At 38.8% G+C, this 24,478-nt stretch overlaps 1 protein-coding gene and 2 non-coding genes across 4 annotated transcripts in view; 2 read left to right on the top strand and 1 right to left on the bottom strand.

The window, feature by feature from the left end:
• The window catches only part of spag17 (sperm associated antigen 17), a 28,887-nt gene extending 4,780 nt beyond the window's left edge, over positions 1-24,107 (top strand). The window contains exons 9-48 of one of the 2 annotated variants that reach the window (XM_028038637.1): positions 1,421-1,499; positions 1,619-1,740; positions 1,869-2,072; positions 4,795-4,896; positions 5,094-5,244; positions 5,344-5,532; positions 5,606-5,643; positions 5,758-5,874; positions 6,109-6,263; positions 6,501-6,601; positions 7,337-7,401; positions 8,661-8,918; positions 9,017-9,131; positions 9,255-9,395; positions 10,031-10,132; positions 10,282-10,394; positions 10,550-10,682; positions 11,903-12,060; positions 12,214-12,295; positions 12,374-12,528; positions 13,563-13,680; positions 13,768-14,039; positions 14,121-14,294; positions 14,854-14,984; positions 16,151-16,281; positions 16,393-16,523; positions 16,598-16,774; positions 16,863-16,976; positions 17,139-17,308; positions 17,384-17,434; positions 19,623-19,716; positions 20,702-20,840; positions 20,942-20,981; positions 21,058-21,110; positions 21,354-21,487; positions 23,055-23,233; positions 23,353-23,413; positions 23,550-23,685; positions 23,800-23,932; positions 24,018-24,107. In XM_028038637.1, coding sequence (XP_027894438.1) covers positions 1,421-1,499; positions 1,619-1,740; positions 1,869-2,072; positions 4,795-4,896; positions 5,094-5,244; positions 5,344-5,532; positions 5,606-5,643; positions 5,758-5,874; positions 6,109-6,263; positions 6,501-6,601; positions 7,337-7,401; positions 8,661-8,918; positions 9,017-9,131; positions 9,255-9,395; positions 10,031-10,132; positions 10,282-10,394; positions 10,550-10,682; positions 11,903-12,060; positions 12,214-12,295; positions 12,374-12,528; positions 13,563-13,680; positions 13,768-14,039; positions 14,121-14,294; positions 14,854-14,984; positions 16,151-16,281; positions 16,393-16,523; positions 16,598-16,774; positions 16,863-16,976; positions 17,139-17,308; positions 17,384-17,434; positions 19,623-19,716; positions 20,702-20,840; positions 20,942-20,981; positions 21,058-21,110; positions 21,354-21,487; positions 23,055-23,233; positions 23,353-23,413; positions 23,550-23,685; positions 23,800-23,921 — 5,007 coding nt within the window. In that variant the 3' untranslated portion in view covers positions 23,922-23,932; positions 24,018-24,107. The remainder of the gene's footprint in view (positions 1-1,420; positions 1,500-1,618; positions 1,741-1,868; positions 2,073-4,794; positions 4,897-5,093; positions 5,245-5,343; positions 5,533-5,605; positions 5,644-5,757; positions 5,875-6,108; positions 6,264-6,500; positions 6,602-7,336; positions 7,402-8,660; positions 8,919-9,016; positions 9,132-9,254; positions 9,396-10,030; positions 10,133-10,281; positions 10,395-10,549; positions 10,683-11,902; positions 12,061-12,213; positions 12,296-12,373; positions 12,529-13,562; positions 13,681-13,767; positions 14,040-14,120; positions 14,295-14,853; positions 14,985-16,150; positions 16,282-16,392; positions 16,524-16,597; positions 16,775-16,862; positions 16,977-17,138; positions 17,309-17,383; positions 17,435-19,622; positions 19,717-20,701; positions 20,841-20,941; positions 20,982-21,057; positions 21,111-21,353; positions 21,488-23,054; positions 23,234-23,352; positions 23,414-23,549; positions 23,686-23,799; positions 23,933-24,017) is intronic. The other variant, XM_028038638.1, reaches the window with a different exon arrangement.
• On the bottom strand, positions 1,074-1,145 carry trnam-cau (transfer RNA methionine (anticodon CAU)). Its single transcript has one exon. It is a non-coding gene; the product is annotated as a tRNA-Met (tRNA).
• trnag-gcc (transfer RNA glycine (anticodon GCC)) lies at positions 2,142-2,212 on the top strand. The gene has a single exon. It is a non-coding gene; the product is annotated as a tRNA-Gly (tRNA).
• Positions 24,108-24,478: the final 371 nt, after the last annotated feature.

Here is a 24,478-nt window from a genome sequence, read left to right on the forward strand (position 1 = left end):
AGCGGAGCCTCTGCCGCGGAGGTAAAGACACACTTGTGTAAAGTCGTGATGACACGCCCCGCTTGGCCATCACTTACTGCAGAGGATCATGTTACATTGCTCGGCCAATCAGGGCTGCGGGGAATTTAGTGCACGCAGTATCAGTGGCTGTCGTAGTTGTACGTCGCGTGGTTTCTTTCTTAATATTTTAATCCATACTAAATATGTCGAGCAAAAAAAGAGGAAAATGAACAGACTTTGCTCTGAAGACGCACTTGCCAAGGTGATGCCACGCCTCTCCCAAAAACAATGGTCTCCCAAAAACAAACAGCAGGAGTCACACTGATTTGCAGGTATGTAATTTGTGCAAAACTTTATTCTGGCCCCCAAAAAGTATTCAGTGGATTCAAAATGACAAAAAACAAATTAAATTTAAAATTAAAAAAAATTAAGTTATTTAAAAAAAATGTATTCTTTGAAAAAATCCAAATTTATTTTTAATTGGTAAAATAGTAAAAAAATATTTTTGGGGGCTGAAATTCTTTTATGGGGCCAAAATATTTTTGGGGGGCCAGAATAAAATAATACTGTAACTTGCTGTGAGTTCATGGTTTTGTTCTTTGAGCAAAGTGACGTTCATGCATTGCTCATTTTGTGCACCAGCAAAAAAACATATACATACTGTACCTATGTCTTGAATTTTGAAAAAATATATATTTTATTTATCACTAAAGAAGGGTTCGGTGAATGCGCATATGAAACTGATGGGTTCGGTATCTCAAAAGAAGTTAAGAACCACTGCTGTAGAACCTGCATTTTCCTACTGTGGGACAATGAAGGATATTTCTGTTCTAAACCTATGGCTGAAACTTGCATATAACTTAAACGTGTATTCTCACAAATGCGTTCAGTCACAAAAACAGTCCAGCTTGTTTTTGTTTTTATAATTGACTAACCTACCTTTATATTGACATATACTATTAATTTAGGATTTAAGTTAAAAACAACACATTATTCTGCTTTCATGTAGCTTGAGTCTGATTTAATCCAAACATTGATGAAACATTTTAAGATTAGAGCCACTAAAATGCTGCTAGCAGAGGATGGTTTCGATCCATCGACCTCTGGGTTATGGGCCCAGCACGCTTCCGCTGCGCCACTCTGCTCTGTGCTGCATAAGCAGAACTGTACATTATTTACGGATGCAGGAGATCCTGCTGAGTTCTGCAGATAATTTTTTATTGATCTGCTTTAGTAGCAAAGCCACAGAGCAATCTGCTTCTGCATTCATGGGCTGTTGGCAGTACACCACCGCGGATGGTGAATGACATAATTGCCTCTTGTTAAATTTAGATCAAAGATCCTCCTATACTATCTGCTGAATCGAGTTAGTCTGTTTTCTGTTTCTAGTTAATTAAAGCTTCACCTTGTGTGTTTCCAGTTACGTCGTGAGTCCGTTGCTCCGCTGATGTCTCGCTCTAAAAAGAAGCTAACCAAAGCATCTACATCACCACCTTCAGGTTAAACCTCTCTATTCCTAATTTATCTGTCCACTGTTCATTCATATCCTTGCTTACTTTTTTGACATACCCTGCTGGCAAGGTCTTCTTTTTCTAAAATCTGTCTCCTCTGTGTACAGAAAGCAAGGCGCCTCCAACTGTACCTGTGAACGTGGACATGCGTTACTATAACAACCTGTTGGACATGGTTCCCCCTGAAGCCTGTTCTGTACCCCTGATATTGCACTCTATGCTGGAACAGGTATGTGTGCAATGTCTCCCTACATTTTTAGGTTAAATGTTAATTTTTTTTAATATGAAAGATTTCCCGGTTTCCTCTTTATTTATTGTGGCATAAACAGTTTTTCTTGCACATACATTTCTGTTCAGGTGGTGGTTTCCTCAGAGGTGCCTGTGCTCCCTTTGTTTCACATTTCTGAGGAAGAGGACAAACCTGCCACCGGTCCCTGGTTAGATTGTGATCTGGTTAGTTATATGCTCCAAAGCTTCCTGCCTCTGCTGAACACAGAAGAAGAGAAACATCATTTGTTAGATGAGGTCCTTACTACCGTGGAAAAGGAAAAGGACAAGGAGGTATGGCGACAGCAAATACACACATCAGTGTGTTGAAATCTCCACTTAGATGGAGCTACATTATCTGCAGCATTGGTGGTTCAGTGGTAGAATTCTCGCCTGCCACGCGGGAGGCCCGGGTTCGATTCCCGGCCAATGCAGCAAATGCTTTTTAAATTGTGGTCTTCAGAGCAGGCGTCTCATATTTCAGTGGGCAGGACCGACTAAGAGCAGCCAATGTTGTTCCGCTTTTTGTATGCTGCTTTTAAAGCCGCTGAAGCATCATACACGGAGTACGCCCACTCTGACGTCAGCATTGGGGAGGATCATACGCTTCTATGAGAATACTCGGCTGCTTTCTTTCCTTTGTTTTTTATCTTGAAGCGTGAAGCCACTTCAAACCTTGCCTAAACATACATTTTCTTTCTTTTTATTAAGTGTTCTCACAAATCAGTCAAAACTGACTGCACCATTTAAAAAGAAGAAACATTAGGCAAATTAGCAGTTTAAAGAAGTGAAAAACGAAAGGAAAGAAATTTCTGGGTTGAGTTGTGATCAACTGCAGAGCTGATTCCAGAACAACAGAGATTTGAGAATAGGGAGCTCATCAGATACTAAAGTTAGTGAACATGCTTTGAATAGTATTTAGACTGTTTTTAGCACTAACTTTTTAGCTAAAATGCTGTCCATAACTTGTGAGCAATCCCCAGCATATTCACTAACACAGCCGTAAGACATTCAGTTTGTAAAGTTTAGTTTTTATATCTAAATTAACTAAAAAGTTAATGTTAGTTTAAGTGCTACTATTACCATATAGGCTATCACTAGCGTGTAAACAAATTTTGACTCACTCTCTTGAGTGTGCTAGAGTTTGCTAAAATGCTGTCAATACCATGTGGGCTATCACTAGCATGCTGACTAATGTTGTCCTACACTGTTTACTAAGCAAACTTTAGTTTATAAGCTAAAATTGGCTAAAATGTACTGGTTAGTTAAAAAACTCTTAGTAGCATTTGGGCAATCACCATCAAGCTAATATTGACTTACTCTATCAAGTATAAGTTCAGCTTTTATATCAAAATTAGTTAAAATTTTAATTTTAGCTAAAATGCTAACATTAGCATGGCTATCACTAGCATTTTGACATCAAGCAACATATTACATCTATTGTGAAAACAAGCATAAAAGCTAAAATTAGCTAAAATACTAAGATTAACTAAAATATGGTCAGTAGCACATGGGCGATCACTAGCATGTTTGATAACAGTAACTTACCCCATTCAGTGTAGTAAGCTTTGCTTTCATATCAAAATTAGCTAAACTACTAATGTTAGCTTAAATGCTACCGTTGTTATGTGGGCTATTATGAGGAAGTTGACTAACATGGACTTACTCCTCTTCAGTAATCAAACCGTGTATGTGGTAAAATTAGCTTGATTTTAGGGTTAGCTTATTACTTTCCTATCAACTAACATTTACTTACTCTATTCAGAATGCTAAAGTGTGCTAAAATGCTGCGAGTAGCATGTGGGCTATCACTTGCATGTTGAATAACATTGTCCTACTCCATTAAGTATGCAAACATTATTCTGTAAGCTAAAATTGGCTAAAATGCCCATGTTAACTAAAAAGCTCTTTGTAGCATTTGGACAATCACCAGTAAGCTAATAATGACTGACTCTAGGGTTAGCCAAAATCCTGTCAGTAGGATGAGATATTACTTTCCTATTGACTAACATTGACTCACTCTACTCAGTATACTAAGCTGAGCTTTTACAAGCTTATACAAGCTCAGTTTGTATAATAATTAGCTAAAATGTTAACATTAGCATAGCAATGTTAGCATAGCTATGTTAACACTGCATTGCAGCAAAAGTCAATATACTACTAGTGTTAATTTGCTAATGATAGCATATCATCATGTATGTTAGCACAACATTGCTGCATGTTATGCTAACATAACATGCAATGTTATGCTGACATTTTTGTCAGCATAACAATGTTAGTGATGTTATGCTAACATTGCTAATGATATGCTTAGTATTAGTATATTTACATCTAATATTAAACATTTTTACTGTTCTGCAAGTTAATGTCAGCTGGTTACTGGGGATATCTGCTCTGATTGCCAGCTTGCAGTTGGTTGCCTAAAAGATATCATAGACTCTTAGTTGCCAACTTTAGTTATAAACAGCAACATCTGAATAGGAGTGATGGTGACACTCCTTTAGTTTGCATACCATTACTTATTTCACGAAATGACAATCATTCTATTTCCAAACAACCTTTTAAAAATGGTGCTTTTTAAATGGTTCTCTCTTCCTTGTAAAGAGAGAAAAATTTGACCGGCAGTGCTTATTTTAGCAGTTTTGAAACCGTAATCCCTTAAAGCCTTGTTATACTGTGAAACCAGTAACTGTATGATGCTTTCCAGTAGGTTTATGATTTATTTATTTATTTTATTTAAGGGTTTATGATGGATGCCCCCTCTGTCAATTCAAGGTCTTGTCCATAATCTTAAACCACACACCAACCGATTCCACTCATCAATTCTTTGTCAAATAAAGTGTAAAAGTTAGAGAAGAACTAAGTGCACAATCCCTACCCCCCAAAACAAAGCAAGATGCTTAAAATACATGAAACTCTTAAATTTAAAGAGAGTGTTCTTGTATGTTCTTCTGCGATACACTGCATGAACACAGTGCTTTCTAAGATCTCTACTTTCTGCTGTCTTCTACGTTAGAGACTGATGAAGAATTATGGGACAGAGCATGCTCAGAGGCCTGGTGACCCCATGCTTCTCAGATACCACGACGAGAGGGGAATAAGATTACAGAACATCACCGTGAGGGTTTATTCTCAAACTGTTCATTTTTATGTTTGAAGTGTTTGTACACCTGATTATACATGCAAGATTTTCTCTTTAGTCAGTTATCAGCTCCTTACTCACCACTAAAATTTGTGCTAATATAAATAATTCACTCTACAACTTAGAGCGACAAGCTAGCTGTGTGTTCATCTACATGTGTATGACCCATGCAGGGGTCTAAGGGTTTTAATCCGGCTGAGATAGAAACATCCATTTTGAAGACTAGTCCAGTCTCGGAGCTCATTCAGTCCGTCGCTGAACAGAGAAACGGTGACACCTGCTGGAGGGGAATGAAACAACAGCTGCAGCACTACTGCACAGATGGTCAGAACGGAGCTCACCAAACCTGTTGCCAATTTATTATATCTGTTCCCTGTTTTCTCTACATGTCTCACAGTTTCTTAACGTAATAATCTCCTATAGAGGACATGCCCTGGCCCGAGGTGGAGCGGCTGTTTGATCAGAGCGTGTTTGAGGCTATGCCACTGACCACAGTGGATCAGCTGGGTGTTTTACTGAATGATGATGAAACACAGCAGACACAAACCGTTATCCCCTGGGGAAATCCTTTGTTATATGCTAAACAGAAGCTTCAAACCCCGCAGACTATAGGTATGTAAGCATGTTAAATCGGTCAGAGACGCCAGATTTCACCTACGTACCTCATACTGTCACTTCTCTATAGAGCCAACATTTCTCACTGAAGACCCTGGAAACTCAGAGGTATTGTTTACACATTATTTCTGCTGCCACATCAATTTTTAATGTTTTATTTGAAAGAAGATATTAATTTAAAGATTGGCATTGATTTACTCGCCAGTATTTTTCTTTCTCTAGCACCTGAATGGGGAAATTGGCAGCCAGCTGGATTTATGTGAAATCCAGCACTGGAGACAAAGATGTCTGTTTGACTGGTATTATACAGAACATCACAGTGCCACTGTTTTTCCACAGGTGGGTTTTGTTTATGACTCTTTAATTACAACAATGTAGAACATCTCTGTTTCTGCTTCACTGATTTCATGAAAATCAGTGAAGCAGAAACCGAGAATCAGGTAATCATTGAGATTGTTTAAAAACCTGCTTTTATCTTTGTGTATTATCTGTTTTCTCTCTAAATTTGTGTAGTTTTCTGAATTTTTCTTCAAAAAGAAACTGGATTTGAGCTTTGCACATACTCTTGTTTAGGTTCTGCAAAAGGCCTCAGAGGAATATTGTTGCATGGATATCTTCAGAGAAAGCTATGCAAACATCTTATATGTTTTTTGCCACAATCCTATGAATTCTCACGGCCTGTCCAAACATTTCTGGGATGAGGCCCTCCACAGTGATGTCAAGTTCAGGTCAGTACTTCCTCCCTCACTGGATGCTGTTTCGTTGTTTCACAATCAGTAGAATTGGAAATAAATACTTAACAATCTAAAGAACAGAGTGTGATCAAATTGCCAGGAAAAAAAATTGAGTATTGAGTATGTAAAAGTGTTCAGTTCGGAAATAAAAAATTGTAGCGACTATGTCAGGTGAAGCTGAGATTCCTCCAGATCTGCAGGTAAATATGATTCCCTTGATGTTTACCGTAGAAATTATCTGGAGCATGTTGCTGATAAAATCTACGACTGGACAAAGGAGGAAGAGGTAAAGAGGGAGGAAATGCTGATGAAAAGCCAGATGACTCCAACAGGTAATGTGTTGGTTTCAGAAACGTCTGTGTTGCATAAATAAATAAGCTGTTATGAAGACTTAAATCAGCATCTGTATTTCAATTTGCCTCATCGAATCCTCATTCAATCCTTAGTGACTGGTTGTAATGGGGATTGAAGCTCAGTTGAACAGAAAGTCATGTGATAGTTTCACTTTGCTACCACGAGTGGCGAAAGATTTAAGTTGGTGCAAATTTTATTAAGCAAAAACTCACAAACCGATTTCTACTGACAGTTTGTGCAAGGATAAAATTATATTGTCATATATTTACAATATTTTCCTTTTCTGTATTGATTTATTTCAATTATTCTGTTTGTTCAATTTGGTAAATTTAATATTTATTGTAGTATATTTTCTGAATCTCTTCTTGAGTTGTACAGGCCAAAATGTTTGTTCATATATTGTAGAAAAAGTATATTATGTAAATATTGTAATTGAAGAACCTAAAGATTTGACTTTTTTACCTGAAAGTCAGAAAATCTCAAATTAAATTCACATTTCTAGTCCTGGATTTGTGTTTAGTAATTGCAACAATTTATTTGGTTGTAAACAGGCAGAATAAATCGGTATTTTTTAATTATTTTTACTATACTTTTTAATCCATTTGCCATGGGAGATAAAAATATCAAGTTATGTTTTTAGGGATCTATGGTATAAAGTGCATAACCTCAGTATTAATGCGGTATAAAACCTGCATTTGTTTTATTCCTTAAAGACCTTGAACGCCCCGTAGTGGAGGAAGAAGCTCAGGAACCAGTCATCAGAAAGGAGTCCCTCAAAGTCGGTTTCCTCAAACTCAACACTGATCTCACACACGGGCCACACAATTATTCAGTTACAGTAGCATGTAATTAACCAGAGCCTGTAGTGCAAAGCCAGTCCATCATTACCAGGACATCTTTTCATTATGTGACTTTAATATCCGACAAACAAGGTCGCCCTTAGCAGCACTGCAGCATGTATCAGCTTCTATAATTAAATCCCAGTTGTCTGATCTACAAGGTTTAAAATGGAGTTTAGTGTAAAAGAACAAGCATTTCTAGTCAGGGATGCAGGAAGGGGAGCTGGTACCATATAAAACGGTGTAAATGAAGAATTATTGCTGGGTTATACTTTGCCTTGCAAAAGTATTCACCGCCCTTTAATTTTTTCTCATTTTTTTCCCTAATTGAAACGGCAAACTGTATTTTATTATGATAAGTTATTTGTGAAATAGAAGTGTTATTAAACAAGAAAACATCTGAAAAGTGTGGAGTTCTTTTAAGCCTTTTAGTCAACAGCGTGAATACTTAGAACCAACTTTTAGCTGCAGTTGCAGGTTTTTCAGTGCCTTTGTCTCCGACCAGCTTCCCTGTCCGCACTGATGAAAAGCAACCCCGCAGCATGATGCTGCCATCACCATGTTTCACTAGTTAAGGGAGTGTGAACAGCTTGAGTGTTGCAGGGCTTATACTCTCATCATTCTAACATCTTTTCACTTTCAGGTGACAAATTCACTCTTTCTCACACATATAGTCGTGTCTCACTAGACGTGTGTGAACTTGCATTTACTTTCATTAATTTCTAAATCTCAACCAAAATATTTTCCCTAACCTAACCACTTTTATATCTAACAATAGCCTAAAAAAATCTCACTCCTGACCCACAAATGATGTTTTTCCATTGAGTGGGTGCTCAAAATGTCCACACAGCTACATAAAAACATTCACAATACTACCACACACATGATTATATATAATCATCATTACCATCTACTTTGATGCCAGAAAGTAATTGGCATGCTTCATATTTTAGGTGAGGTACATTGTAGTTTGTGGTAAACAGGTATCAGTACTTTTACAAGATACTGAAGCTATTTTCAGATTTTATAAAACGTTTCATCTGCAAAGAATATTATGTAAACTGTAATACCTTCTCCTTCATTGACATACCAGTCTGCAAATTATTTATTTTAGTCAAAAATAGATGTGGCTCTATTTCACATTCCCAAGCAGAAGCTTCACTTCTCCTTTGAAGTTATGGTTCGTGTTGCCTCACAGGCCTGGAAACTGGAGCAGGAGCGACTGAAGAAAGAGGAGTTGGACAAAAAATTAAAGAAGGAGAGCAAGGGGAAAGGCCAGAAGAAGGCAGACAATGAGAAATCGGCTGACAAGAAAGGCAAAGTTTCGGCTGATGATAAGAAGGACAAAGCAGATAAAAGAGGCAGCACAGCCAAGAACCCCATCGAATCTGCCATTTCCTTAGCATCTGCTGATGCTGAAAAGGGAGACCCTCTTCAGACAGAGGAACCGGACAATGTGAAGAAACACACAGAAAGATAGAAATCATGAAACATGAAGGCACTCTGTCCACCTCCAGCTAATATGTAGGTGTTTATTTATTTTTGTTGCCGTAGAGATTCATTGGCTACAGCATGGACGGACAGCTGATTCACGTGTCGGGATGTGTCCAGCAAATCTACACCTCAGATGGAGGACGCGTCACTGTGGAGAACGTGAACTTTGTGGAAGGTATAGATGATTAAGATCAATCTGCGACCGAGAGTTTCTAACACATTTGGTTGTTTAAAGTGTATTTGGTTTGCATTGGCATTCCTCGGCCCTCACCTGAAGTAAACGATGTTCCGTCTCCAGGTTCTACCTTAATAAAAGTAGCGTTGAGGAAGGACGGACACCATTTCTACACACACGTCAACCATGTTGTTACCAAACACCTGAAACCTCCCAGCGAGCCGCAGGACAAAAAGAACATGGAGCTGAAGGATGGAGTGAAAGGTAATTTGATAGCGTCTCATCAGAAGTTTACATAAACTCAATATCTTCATGACTTTATTGTTTTATTAGGTTGATTGATTGACTAATTGATTTATTTGAATCACTCTCCTTACAAGGTTGAATGATTATCTGTTGTATAATTATTCCACCTTGGGAAAATAACTATTCTAGTTCATCATTAACTGTATAAGACCTAACTTTTTTGAATATTTTTGCTTATTTTAATTGTATGCCATTCTTTAAATGTCGTATGAGTAAATATATATTTGCCCATTTATCCATAACAACTGGAAGTTTCAATATCTAGCAAGTTATTTTTGCAATTTACCGTCCATCAAAAGAGCGCCCCTCAGATTAATTTCACTTCCTGCTACCGCAGTGGTGAATTTACCGTAATAACTTGATATTGGCTAGGAAGCGCAACATCTCCCCTTTCAGAAACTGTTGGAATTTTTCAAATAGCGCAAAGTGTGGCGGAATTACGGTACTGCAAATCTGGCTGGATTGTTGCGAACCTGTTCAATCTGGAAGGGTTAAAAAGTCTAGATGACTTAAGTCTATGCCCTTTGGATCTGTTCTTGCCTTAATGTATTTGTATTAATATTAATGAAAAACCCTCTGTTATTGTGTCTCAGTTTTACAGCCAGGAGCAGTGAAGCTGTGCTCCTTCTCAGCAGTCCTTCACAATCAAATCCACCTCTCATACAGTTTCTATGGCGCAACAGGACAATACAAAGGTTTATTACATAATAACCCGGATAATAACATATTCTCTTGTTTGAGTTGGAAACACCTGAACTGTTCCAAATTGGTGCTCTAAATATTTATCATGGACTATGTAATTTTTTTGTGTGAAACAGAAAATCGTATTTATTTTGAGTTTTAGAGAGTCTTGAGGAGGAGGCGGCTAAGGAGGAAATCCCAAAAGCCTCCCCGGAAGAACCCGTCGCTTTGCCTTCTTCCAACTCTGTCTCCATGTTGCCACGGCAGTCCAGTCAGGTCAGACTTCCTGTCCCGATCACTAAACACTGATATAAAACATAAAAACACTGATATAAAATGTAAAAACACTGATATAAAATGTAACAGCTTTGATATTAAACTCTGAGATGTTTTGCTGTGGTTCATTAACCAAATTGCTGATATGTTTTAAGGAATGTGCAGAGCAGCCAGCTGAGCCGTCGCCTCAGCCACCGCCGTCGCCTCAGCCACCGCCTCCGTTCAACAGCCTCAGCCTTTCTGTTCCCAACGGCCTGCTGCTGCAGTTTCAGCTTGACTACTCACAAGGTCAGTCTGAGCCGGAGGGAAACTACGGCAACTCGCAAGCTGCTCAATCAGCCGCTTCTCCGTTTCAATGCCTCTTATTTCTTACTTTAAAGAAAACCTTTTTTTGTTGCAAAAATATTAATACCCATTGAAGTTTTCTGAACATTTTGCTACCTTCCAACCGCAAACTTTATTGTATTTTATTTGATAGATGTTTAAAATGTGTTTATCTGACATCCATTTGTGTTCATCACTCTTAAATAATCCAGTGCAAACAACAGTTTTCAAAAGTTGCCTGAATAGTAAATACGAGTATGTCTGTTTGTATAAAGCTGTTAACAAATAGCATTTTTATTAAGACCGGAGATTTGGTTAGAAAAAAGATCAGATTTTATTTTTAACTCATATCGCCAAGCTTTACCTGGAAATATAAAATAAATTACGGCATAACTGTAAACCTGCCAAAAAATGACTCTCCACCTTAACTAAACCTATTTGATTTGTGGGCCAAAAATCAAGTTGAAACAAAGATGATTTATTTAAAAACGCAAATTATTTTGTAATTTTTTTAGTTAATTGACTCACCAATAAATTAAACATGGAATATTTTAGGGAAACAAAGTGGTCAAATATTTGTGGAAAAAGTATCTGTGAATCATTGTAGATATAAAGGGTTTTGTAGACTTGCCTTTTTAAAAGAAAAGTGAACAGTTTTCTGTTTTTTAGGAAGAATACGGTTGATTTGTTTTCTTTTCCTAGAAGATGAAATGTCTATTCTCAGCAACAAGAACAGAATTGGGTCACTCTTTTAAAACGCTTTCCATATTTAGCCATGTTTAATAAATCGACTAGCACCCATTGGAGATTTCGGTGGCACTCAGATCTGGTTTGAGTAAAGATGCCTGGATATTTGTGGTTCTACTTCTTATGAAATTAAAAAGAAAGCAGAAAAGACATAACATTTACTATTTCAAGGAAAATAACAAATACATATATGCAGGATTGCCCATTGAAAGTTTATATTAGAGAACTGAGGCTTTAAACATACAGCCAGAGACAATGGAATAATTTATATCAGAGTGTTAGAATGGCCAAATCAAAGCCTAGACACATATGCAACTGAAAATCTAAACCAAACATGAACATTTTTGCTCTCCCTTCAGTATGATAGCATGTGAGTTGTTTCTAGAAGGTTAATATTTACTAAATGAAGATTCTTCCTGGATCTGCTTTGTGTGCAGGAGAGTCGCCTGAATATGGCGTTTTAATCAGGCAGAGCTTTCCTTTCCACTGTAAACCCGGGCTGGATCTGCCGGACAAATCCCTTTCTCAGGAACTGTATCGCATCATTACCAACCAGGGAGTCGTGATTCGTTACCTGAAAGACGGCGCCGCAGAGGTACGCACACAGTGATGCTGCCGTGTCTTCAATCCGGTGTAAGAAAGATGGTCATCTGCATGTTGTCAACTTTTTTTTCTTCAGATTGATATTAGATCACCACCAGGTGATAACATAAACATAAATCCTAATCTGCTTCTGTCTGTGTTGTAGGTACTGTTTGCAGATGGATCGGTCAGTTTCAGCCCAGGTCCAGGTCCAGGTCCAGTGTTGGTGTCTGATGATGAGCAGACAGGTTGGACTTCTTCATGAGAAACTTTAGCATCACTTACAAAGGAAACTTTGTCAAATGTGTTTTTTTGTTTGTGATCAGAGGAGACCTCAGAGAAGGCAGATGAGCCTCAGAAACGATCGTGGCAGACGACCACTTCAACTGGAGAGCGCATTTGGACCACTGGACCAACATACAGCGTCGTACCCACAACCTCTCTGTGCACCTTCTTGGCCACAGACCCCTTCACCCAGGAGGCAAGTTACTTCAGATCCAGTTACCAAACTTCAGTTTTAAGCAGAAGAAATGTCATAAGTGTGGTTTTCTTAACATAAGAACTAAATTATTCCATTATTGTCTAAGAAAAATTGACGATGTTAAGGAGTAACTTTTTTTTTTACTTCATATTCACTTTGTGAGATCAAAAACAGAACATTCATATACAGGCATTTATTACGACGAGACAATTACTTAAAGTTTCAACATTAGATTTCTGCAATTTTCCTACATTGACTCTGTAATATTAGAAATTCACTAAGCGCACTGTAAAAAAATGTTAAACCATTAGTATATCAGCGTCTGACTCTCAGAGAGTCAAATGTAACATCACCATCATTAGGTATACCTTCCTAGTACGGAACGTTAATCAGATGGGTTTTTTCAGTCTTTATCTAATCTTGGTGAGCCGGTCTGAATTAAAGCCTCAGTTTTTTTTTCTTACCAGACGGATGTAACACCAGTCTTCTGCTGCTGCAGCTCATCTGCTTCACGGTTCACAGTATTTTCCATTCAGAAATGTTATCCTGCACACCTTGAACGTGTCTACCTATCCTGCTTTATGCCTCTATCATTTCAGACTCACTTCAGTCCACTTCTCATTCTGAGGCTCCATTTGAACTTTAGAAAGTTGAATTCCCCACATAGAGATATAGAAATGCACAGTTGCTGCCAAATGTAGGTATGCACGCAGACGTGCAAACAATTTTCTGTTTGCGCGAATATGCAATTGAATAGGCGTACCTAATAAAGTGGTTGGTGAGTGTATATAAAAGTGATAAATCAGTTTCTTGTGGTTTTCTTATCCACTATCTAAAAAAAAACTTTAATGTGTGTAGAGGAAGTTTGAAAACCCTTCAGAAGGTTATCTGGACCATTTTAGGAATAAAAATAATTAATTATTTATGACTTACAAATCTAAATTTATAAACCACCTTTTCATTAATTTAAGAAATAATGCCATGAACTGAGCTTGTTATTCATTAAAACTCCTCGCTACACCTGCTGTTGTCAGGTGATGCTGACCCGGGAAGATCTGGTGGTTACGGTCAAGAGCCCAGATGGATCTATTATCGCTGAGCATGCAGATGGGACAAGGATCACCACCCTCTTTCTAGTCACACCACCTAGCAGTAAAACACACACATTTAACCATCTGACACCACCCAGTTTATTCACACTGATGTCACAAACATGGTGGTCTCTGCTGCTTTCTCCAGAGGAGGTGCCTGATTGTGTGACCAAACCAGAGGAGCATGAAGATGTTTGTGACAAAGGAGAACGGATGAGCGAAACCTCGGAAACCCACGAATTGAACGAAACGGTTTCAAATGAGAAGAGTGAAGAAGAAAAAGAGTCGACCAGAGAGCGGGTGGTGATTGTGGAGAAGGAGGGCTGCGCATCAGTAGTGATGTACCCGAAACGCCACACAGCTCATGTGTTTTTAGCCGATGGAACCATCATCACTGGGAACAACCAAGCGGAGTATGAGGTCCGGCTCACTGTTCACGCTTCGGTTTGTGTGTGCAGATTCTTTCATTCGTCATTCCCAGACGTTGTTTCTGTGTTGTAGGTGTTCCCGTCTAGAGACGGGTTTCTGCACATCCAGACTGATGGGAAATGTGTTTATACCTCTGACCTCGAGCCAAATACTTGCTCCCCCTCCAACCGACCAGGAGTTTACACCATGAGTCACACAGACGAAGTGGTGTGTGATGTTTCAGACAAGAACGGAAACCACTTCCAGGTCCGATTCGCAAATAATTAGTCTGTGTTGTCAAGGAAATTCAACATCCTGATTGTCATGTTGTCAAGGCTGTGGAAAAAGATACAAGAACAAGTTAAAACGGGACATATAATCACTTTTATGTATTTTTCTTTTAATTTGTGTACATTAGATTAATATTAGCTGCAATAAAGAAATGGGTAGAGAAGACAAAAAATTGTACTCAAGTGAGAGTAGCACTACATCTACACATTTTTACCTAAGTCAAAGTAATGACTTTAAAGTCAATCAGTACTGAGTGACTGATCTTAATGCCTGATTGACAGTAAGATTTAAAAATAAGGGAATTAAAAATGTACTCTCCATCTTGGTAGCTCTGACTCGAGATGTTTTTTGTGTTAGATGTTTAAAAATTATGTGCTTGAAGCACAATGAGAAGGCTCATTGTGATTTGCTTCAAATCTTCACACTTTTAGGTCTTCTGCCTCTAAAATTTGACACTTACTCATCAAAAAGAACAAATCAATGATCTATGTTGCATTATGACAAATAGTTTAGATTCTATACATCTGTGTTGCAGGTGGTACAATATGGGCAGACTTTGCTGCTAAATACAAGTCCCGCTCCAGAAACTCCTACACAAGAGGAAGAAGAGAAGACGGACAAATCAAGGGCCACGCTTGATGTAAAACACAAAGATCGTTGTCCCAGGTAGCCACTGACACACGCTTTATGATTGGTTCCATTCAACTTCTCTAACCCTGAACACACTGCTTTCTTGTTTGACACTGTGGGAAAGCCAAAAGAAATCAGGATATTAACCAGATATCAGGAAGAGAATTGTGCAGCTGCTTAAGTCTGGTTCATCGTGGGGAATGATTTCCAGATGCTTGAAGGTGCAGCATTCATCTGTTCAAACAATTACACACAAGTATAGACATGGTGAAAATCCTGGGCAGGATGGAGATGGGTTGTGTGTCCCATAGATGAATTTGTTTTGGTCCAAAACGTACAGATTGACCCCAGAATGAAAACCAAGCTCCTGTGAAGATGCTGGCGAGGGTTATTATCCACAGTGATATCACTCAGTGGTTAGGAAGCCATTCCTCCACAGGAAGGAACTGGTGCACTTCATCATGATGGCATCATGAGGAAAGAACATTATGTGGAAGTTAAAGTTTAGGCACAAATGTGGACAAAGACCCTCAGCAACCAGCCGAAGTGGTAATGAAGTGTTTTAGGGACGAAAAGTCAATGTTTTGGCCATCACAAAATCTGATCTCAATCCTGTGGAGAAGTTGAGTAGATCTGGAGAGGCATGTGAGCGAGGCAGCCTACAAACCTGACTGAGTTACTCTGGTTCTGTCAGGAGGAACCGGCCAGAACTCCTGCAAACTATCGACAAGCTTGTGGAAGGAAAAGCCAAACATTTGACCCGAGTCGTACAGTTCAAACACAATTCTACCAAATACTGAGGAAATGTATGAAGACATTAATTATCTTGTCTCTGACATATTCTTTCTCTCATTATTGTGGAATTTAGTAAATAGAAATAACCTGGGTAATTTTCTGACCTAAAACAAGAGAAGTTTGGTTTAATTTAACTTCAGACAGTGAGAAAAAAGCGGTGTGTGTCTCTCTTTTTTCAGTTTATATAAACTTCAGATTTCAACCGTAAGCTTGAGTGACCTTTATTTGATAGAGGTCAGACTGGAAAGTGGTTTGTGAGAGAGGGAGAAGACATCGGGCCAGGACTCAAACCCATGATGGCCGCATTGAGGTTTAAGACCTTTGTTTATGGGTCACACTCTTCACCCAAGCGTCACCCATATATAGACGTTTTTTTCAACCTTTCTTTTGTTTTTATTTTGCTGCAGGATTTTTCTGGTGTATAAAGACGGTTCTGGCACTGAACTGCTGAATTCTGATATTGTAGAGGAGCAGCTCCAAGAGGCATACTCTGACCCCACCATCGCACTGCTTAAGGAGCCTCTACCAGACAGACAAGGTGCGCATTTAAAAATGCAGTAATCACTTAAGACCCTGCCTGCATTTCGACCACAACAAGCAGTTGAAATTAGCTCCCTGTGTAGAGTGTTTGCTTCATTGTGTGTTCCAGATGAGTTTGGCGTCACTATCCTGAAGCCGGGCCACCCGAGCGTCTGGTCCAAATGGGTGCTAAAGAAACAAAACCCTGATATCACCCCTCCAAATCTCAGGAACCGCTCTGATGACTTCCATACTGCAGAGGTAACATATATCTAAACACATTGTACAAGGCCAGCATCAAATGCACAATCCATCTGGGTTTCTCTCTCTCCCAGGTCAGCCCTCCACTTGGTTCTGGCACCAGCGTTGCTCTGTCTCATAGGGAGAGATGCGCCAGTTCCTTAGCACGGCAGCGTATCTGGAGCTGCCCGAGAGTCCTGGAGATCAGGGAACTCTCCCAGCACCGACCCTTTACCACGGTGTTCAGAGACGCTCTAGATTCACGGCTAAAGGTTCACAAAGTTCCTGCAAAAATAATCCTGCTTCCTTTGCCTGAAACTTTTAGAGAGATAACAAACGTGCAGTATAATGTGAATGCAGGACTACATCGAGTGGCTGATACAGAGAGAGGTGCTGGCAGAGCAGATGAAACTGAAAGAGCTTCGCAGTGACGAGGAGACTGCTCAAGCCACAGATCTCCTCAGTCTCATTCTGGTACCAAAACACACACAGAGCTCAACCAAACCTACAGTGTAGTTTGAATATATATTTTTGAAGAAGTACAGACAATCTCTTCTTTTAAATTTGGACTTCTAAAAAGAGTCCACATTTCTTATTCATGCGGTGTTAAAAAGCCACCGGGAATTCACTTTGTAGTCTTTTGCAGAGTTGGACGATGAGAGCCACGGTTCTGATTCCAGGAGCTCAGGTGCAAAAACTAAATCATCTGTAGCGGACTATGCCAGTATGTACAGCCAGGGAGTCAAAGCATCAGTTGACTCCGTTGCTTCAGAAGGAACTGACAACTTGGGTGCTGGTGACATCTTGTATGTATGCGTTTAACGAGTGGCTAACTCCCATATGAAGCCATAATTATTTTAAGACTCCTCTCTGTTTTCCAGTTCTACTGCTAGAAGAGAGTCAAGATGGCCTGAAAAACTTGAGCTGCACAGGTAAACGGAGGAGATGTAGACACTATTTTATTTATAAATTTAGCAAATCTTAACTTTTTTTTTACTTAAATCCTTACTTTACAAAAACACATAGCCTCACAAGCACCTCAACAACTGGGTCTAGAAATAAAAAACTATGTACACACATGAACAGCAGGAGGCATCAGATACAACAAAATTCAGTCTATTCAATGTCCATATACAATTTTTATAGCTAATCAATTTGCCCAATTTTTCTTCAATGTTTTTTCCTTCAGTCTTAAGGTGAGTGTAATTTTTTCCATTAGAAATATTTCTTGAACAATATCAGTCCTACTTATTATGCGTGGGTGGTTCAGGTTTGAGCCTTTTCCAAATTACTGCTTTTCTTATTGTTGTCAGAAGTATTTTCACTAAGTACTGGAAACGCCAATTAAAAATAAATAAATAAAAATAAGTTATTGCAATAAAAAAATTCACTCTTTCCGCATGTTACTACTGGCGGAAAAGACGAAGACGACAGAACGTAATTGCAGTTTTTGTGGCTGTGTATTCAGATGGTGACTGAAGCGATATTAAATCAAACATAATCTTGTACATGCAGTGTTCATACTTTCACTCTGAATCGTTTTACTCTCTCCAGTAATTTTAAGTCGGGCCTTGAGTTGAAACTCCTGCACGCGCTCTCGTGCTTCTCGCTGGGCTACTTGCGTCACTCCGCGGCGTTGGACGCGTTGCCATGACAACGTTTGAGCCAGACCAATCGGAGCCGGTTTGCCACCGGCGTCTTCATCCCCGCGGTGTCGGGACAGAGAAACATCTGCTGCGTTGATCCACCTGGGCGTCGCCTGCGCTGTTGTAAACTCTGATAACGGCATCCGAATAAGAGATGTCTGGAAGCCCACGCCGCTCTAATTTAGGATCGCCGCCTTTGCCCGCCCGTTTCTACGCTTTCCGTCGAAGTATCACGTCGGGCGAGATAAAGATAAAGTATTTTCGCCTACTGGAATTTTCTCTTGCCAAGCCTGTTTGAGTTGATCAGTATCGACCTAGATGGTGCGTTGGGGTTCGGTTTCAGAGTGAACAATGTTTCCGGTTTTAGCGGCGTCTGTCGAGTCGCAGCCATGTTCTTTCCCTTTAGCGTTAGCACTATCCTGTAGCACTTTCTTTGCTTGAACCCGGCGCCTCTATATCCGGTTTTCTTGTCATCGTTTTGTTTTTTTGCTTTATTTCCGCCACCCCTTTGAATAGTAGTGAAACTAATATTCCGTTTTAGATGTACGCGCAGTTGATGGTTGATAGTTGATCAAATGATGGCTGGTTAGAAGGCCTAAGAAGAACACTGACATGCTGAAAAGGTTGTTGGTACCAGCAGGGAGAGAACTGAAACGTGCAGGATACCGGCCCTCTACGTAGTCTTTTTCTAGTGGGACTTTTCTGTAAAATATACATTTGAATCAAATCTTTATTAAAATAAATTAAATACAGATTTGGGGGCTCAAAACATTGTGACATTTTCTGTTTTTAAAAGATCAACATTTATTGGTAACATTTTTTGTCCTAATTAAGAAAATCAATCTCCATAATTTCAGGCCACCATTTTGCCACAGATTGCCAGTTTGATTTAGTTCAGAATTTTATGATGCCATTTCAACATACAATTTGCTTTGATCTAAACTATTGTAGATATGGTTATATACTCATAGTGGTTGTCCTGTCTGTGCTTCGGTGTCTTCCTGCTCTGGTTGTTACATTTTTGGCGTGTTATCCATGCACTAGAGATCAACGTGTCTCAGAAGAAACTTTTTTGAAATGTCTTCTTTGCTTTTAAATACAATGAAATGTCTGATTCATTTGTTTCATACTTTCAAGATCTATATATTGTGTTTCTGGAAGAGATTGTTCTCTTGTTTTTTCACAGCTCTACTGTTTGCAGCACTTAAGTTTTTTATGACTTGCATTCTTTAATACTTGGTCAGAATATCTGTAGAAAGTCATAACACACAGAAAAGCAGGCACAAAACTTTCTACTGTGTAATTTCCTGTATACTGTTGTTCATTCAAATAGAGCTGTTTCAGTCCCATCTCCAGATTAAATGAAGATGAAATGAAAGCAGGAAATTATTGAACCAGCATTATATAAGCTGTATGGGACTGACAGGGCAGTTTATTTATGTTTAATTATTTTCTGCTTGATTATGTATTTCAGACAGGAGATGAGTGAAGACAAGACTTACAAAGAGGCTCTGAGGAAGAAGAGTTCTGTTCCTTATTTCCATCCAGAAAACTTTCATATTTACCAAGTACAATATGTTTTATTACTATACAGTACATTCATATATACCTGTTTAACTGCTCTGTACCTGAATTTACATCTAATTGTACAAAATAATTGTTACTTTTGTTTTCCCCTTCAATAAGATGTAAAATTATTAGGGAATATTAATTTAAAAATTGCACCATGAGTGTAAATGTAGGTATGATGCTAGTTGGTTGCTCCAATGCAATCAAGGAATGAAACACTGTTTAATCTTAGTATGTAGATTTTTTTTTTTCACCCTGCTATTTCTCAAACAAGACATTAAATTTAAGCTGAGTTATGTTTTTTCATCGTTAGTGTTTTAAATACAGGTACGTTTATTTGGTGTGCAGTCCCATGAGCTCCAAGCCCCTTTTTCGCAATATGAAATCAGTTACAAATTGAATTTCAACACATATTTTTGAACTACCCTTGGTTTTCATCCTTCCACAAAATTGTAATTAAACAATTCCTTTTTACTAATTCAGTATTACCTATGATTATTCATCATTATTTATGTTTTTGTAATGGGAAGCAATCCTTTGAGTCAAAGTTTTATTGAAATACATGCACAAAGTTTACAATTTTTACAACTTTAAATATTTCCTAATGCTAGAGTTATTCATTCCCATTCCTTGTTTGCCTAGCGTTGCTAAAAAGCCTCAAACCAAACATTAGAAATCTAACTCAGATTATTCACTGAATTTTTTTTTATCCATATTTAGTGTGGTCTGGTCATTGCACAGTTCAGATTCCACAAACCAGTTGTAGTTCACTCTCCAACTGCTAGAAAGTACCAACACACTTCCAGTAGGATCCTTAGCATGAGACCAACATTTACAGTATTCAATTCACAAGGTATGAAGCTAATCAGCATCATCTGTCCATTGGGGGATTATTGTTAGTTTTCTCAAATTCTAAGAATACTTTTCTATTAAAATTACCTTATTAATGGCAAAGGGAATTTGATCAGCTGCCTGTTTTTCCAGAATCTGCTACAGTGCCAAAGACCCAACATAAAGAGTACATCACAGGATCTTCCACTGCCTACCAAGGTGGACAGTGTTGATAAAAGTACCAGTGTGGACAGAGTTGAGCCTGATATGAAAGATGCATCAACTCAGAGCAGTGAGTTATTTATCATGTGCTGAGCACATATTACTTGTTTTAGTTGAGCTGCAGTGAAATATTTGTTGTGTACTATTTTAAAGTTATTTTTGTTTCTGCAGCTTCACAACCTTATAACCTACCAGTTCCTTCGCCAGAAAGGTAGAACAAAGCTTATGTTTTATTTGCTTCATGTTTAAAAACACAAAGCATCATAACGGTTGTTTTCTGTTTTTAGTCAAGCAGAAGAAAGTGAGAGGAGACACTCAGACCTCCCCAAACACTCTCCTGGTTTGTTCCCTACTGTGTCATATTCTAATGAGTCCATAATAACACATTACCTCTTCATTTTAACTAGAAGAAAATTATATAAATTAAATGCAGAAAAAATGTTTTGGTTAAAAACTCATTTTTCTTCACTACATATAGATAAAGAATGCATCAAACTATTTTCTGAAAGCATGTTCTGTGAAGTCGAACATGCTGCTGCAAATGTTGCAGCCATACTTTGTTTAGTTTGTGTTTGATTAATAATAGGTGAAAGCAGGAGCTCATCCAGGCGCTGTAAGTCAGTCCAGGTCGATGTGACGGGACAACCCAGAAGTTCGAAGGTCAGACTGCCCGGCTACCTCCGCGGCTCCAAACCCTGCAGCGTGCCAAACAAACATGTAAATATTCACAAGATATCCCTTCAGTTTCTTAGTTTTTGTTTTAGACCACCATTACTTTCTTTCTTTCTTTTCTTTTTCTATCTGTCTTTTATGCAGCCTGTCTGCCTTTCTTTTCTTTTTGTTTTACCTCCTGGATGAGTTGTCAGTGCTCTCCTCTTAATCCTGGTTGGTCTGCCAGTCCAGAGAAGGGCCATCATTTTTCCATGGTTTCATCATTTGTGGATAATGGCGTGTATGATGGCGTATTAGGTCCAGGTTAAGAAAGAATTACGAGAATAAAGTCTTAATATTATCAGTGTTATATTGTAGTAGACACATTAGCATCAGGTTGCTATCAGTGGCAGGCTTTGTCATGCTACTTAATAGCAACCTTATGCTCTTCTGTTTAGATTACCAGTACCAAAGTATAACTTCACACGATGCTCAACATTCCTCATTGTACTGCAGCTTTAAGACTGCTTTTGGATTGCGCATAATATTAGAATTTTATTCTTGTAAGAGTTTATTTTTGTAACATTATGACTAATTTTGTAATTTTTGACTTTATTCTTGTTGTTTTATTTTTCTTAGTCTAGCCCTAAAACTCTGTTGTAGGCTCTCATCCTCAAATTGGCTTTGTAACCCTTTGCAGACTCAAATGTCAGTGAATTTGTAATATGATTTGTAACTTTTTGAGATGTCTTAGACAATTTGGTGTTGTTTAATATGATTCTTAATCAGATGTTAGGGGGCCAGTTATAATTTCAACCATGGCAAGATTGTTTTGGATAACTTTTTTCCCCTAATAAATTAAATCATTATTCCATTATTGGTTTATTTCTTCTTCTTACTTTTGTCAAATAGTAAAATGCATTTTAACCCCTAAAAGTAACAAGGAAAGCAACAGCAGAAATCTATAACAGTATGTATACCTTTTCTTAAAGTGGCAGTATTATGCAAAATTGCCTTTATACAGCTTTACATCATGTTATAAAGTTATTCCCTTATCAAAGACATACCTGATGTGTTAACCTGATTCTTTCATGCATGTTTTAGAAATCCTTTAATCTCCTGTGGCAACCATTCAGCTTGTAGGATGCCTTTGGGGACCAAGATGCCTCTCCTTTTGCAGTTTCAGAGCTGCAGTTTCCAATCTACAGAGTTTCCACCTCACAGAGCAGACCTGCCCTGCGACTCCCCAACTTAGCTCCTTCAGACTAGCCCGAGCAATTAGCCAACACCGGGTGGAACTGTGCATTTGCTGAGCTCATTATACGAGCTACTTCTCAGTGCATCGCTGATAAAAACGTTGTTCAAGGGTTAATAGAGGAGTGCTGTTGTAATGACTTCCTGAAGGTGGAGTTTTAGAACGAGCAGGATGTTTTAACACAGAGGTCTAATTTCAAGTCGTATTTATTTTAAGTCATAACTGAAAGAAATAGCATCTTTATAACTGAAGGTTGCATAGTGTGCTATAAAATGCCACTATATTTCTGGAAAATACATTATACTGCCCCTTCAACAGGGGAAAAGTGATAGATACCAGACTTCTGTGTTCTGTCCAAGTTACTTTCTTCTGTTCCAGTTCCTGAAGGTGGAAGAACCTGTGAGGAGGCATTGTCGGATAGCTACCCTGACTGATCCCGGTGCTGCGTTGAGGGGCTTCCTGCTCAACCCATCGCGCGTTGACTTTGGTACACAGCAAGAGGGCACCTACGCCACCATTACCGTGGCAATGAAGAATTTGGGAGTCGACCCATCCAGGTACACCATCAGAAAACAAACAAGGGATCCAAGCGGGTAGATGCAGATTTTGGTGCAGCTCCATTTTGCAAAGGAATAATATTCTGTATGCATTTATTTTTTCAATCTGCTACTATCAGGTTCACCGTGAAGCAGCCTCCTCCATCCACAGGCCTCAGAGTCATCTACCACCCTGGACCTGTAGGTTTCCACCTGAAAATCAACTGTCTGTACAACAGCTTAAAAGTCCAGTCCAACTTTTTCAGCATGTTTTGATGATGTAATTCCAGGTTGAATTTAATTAATTTCAAACTAAACCAGTTTAATCACTTTGCAGGTGCCCTCAGGTCTGCAGACGGAACTGCAGGTCCAGCTGTTTTCCACGTGTGACGGAATCGAGCTGAAGAAGTACGTCTCCGAAGACATAATCATCCTCACTGAAGCTGACATTCTCTACCTTCCTGTCACTGCTGATATCCTTTGGAGCGTCCTGCGTAAATAAGTTAAGATGGGAATTTTAACTATTTATATTCAGGTGGTATTAACAACAAAAACAACAACAAAAAACATTCCTTACATAGCTTCACTCATCCTTACTGAGAGATTTTATGTGGAGAAGTCCATGAGTGCATGCAGACAGGCAGGGGCTGAGTCCATCTGCTCTCACAGCTGGCCAGAAGGTCACATGGATGAGCCTTCAGCCCCCTGATCTATTCTCAGGTGAAAAACATTTTAAAAATCACCTTATCTCTGAGATATTAAAGGGTGTGAACTATTAATAGTTTTTTTTGTTTGTTTATTTCAGGCCACACTTGCAGCACATGGACTTCAGTGTGATTTGCGGCTAATTCCAGTCTGGATTGAACTTTGAAAATATAGTCCCCAACAAATAATAGTGGTGACTTTGCAGCTTTTTCTCATTGCTGGCAGCTTCTTATTTAGTTTCATTTGATCCCAGGTAGACTGGGAAGAAACTGGAGTACCTGGAGAGAACCCACGCATGCACAGGGAGTTCATGCAAACTAAGAGCAGGATTCTTGCTGCCAGGCAACAGTGCTACCAACAGTGCCACCATGCAGCCGTCAAACAGAAATATAATCCAGTTTAAGGGGAAAACAAAACTGGAATTTTGGGGTTGAATTTTTCTGGTATAATTTGAGAGCACACATTTTCAGTCTGGAAGCAGGATTTCATGTCTTTTGTTCTCAAAACATTTAAAACTTGTGCTTACATTTTCAGTCAGAAAGCAGGACTTTGTCTTTCTCC

This window comes from Xiphophorus couchianus, chromosome 14 (assembly GCF_001444195.1).
Source record: "Xiphophorus couchianus chromosome 14, X_couchianus-1.0, whole genome shotgun sequence".
Classification (NCBI taxonomy): Eukaryota; Metazoa; Chordata; class Actinopteri; order Cyprinodontiformes; family Poeciliidae; genus Xiphophorus; species Xiphophorus couchianus.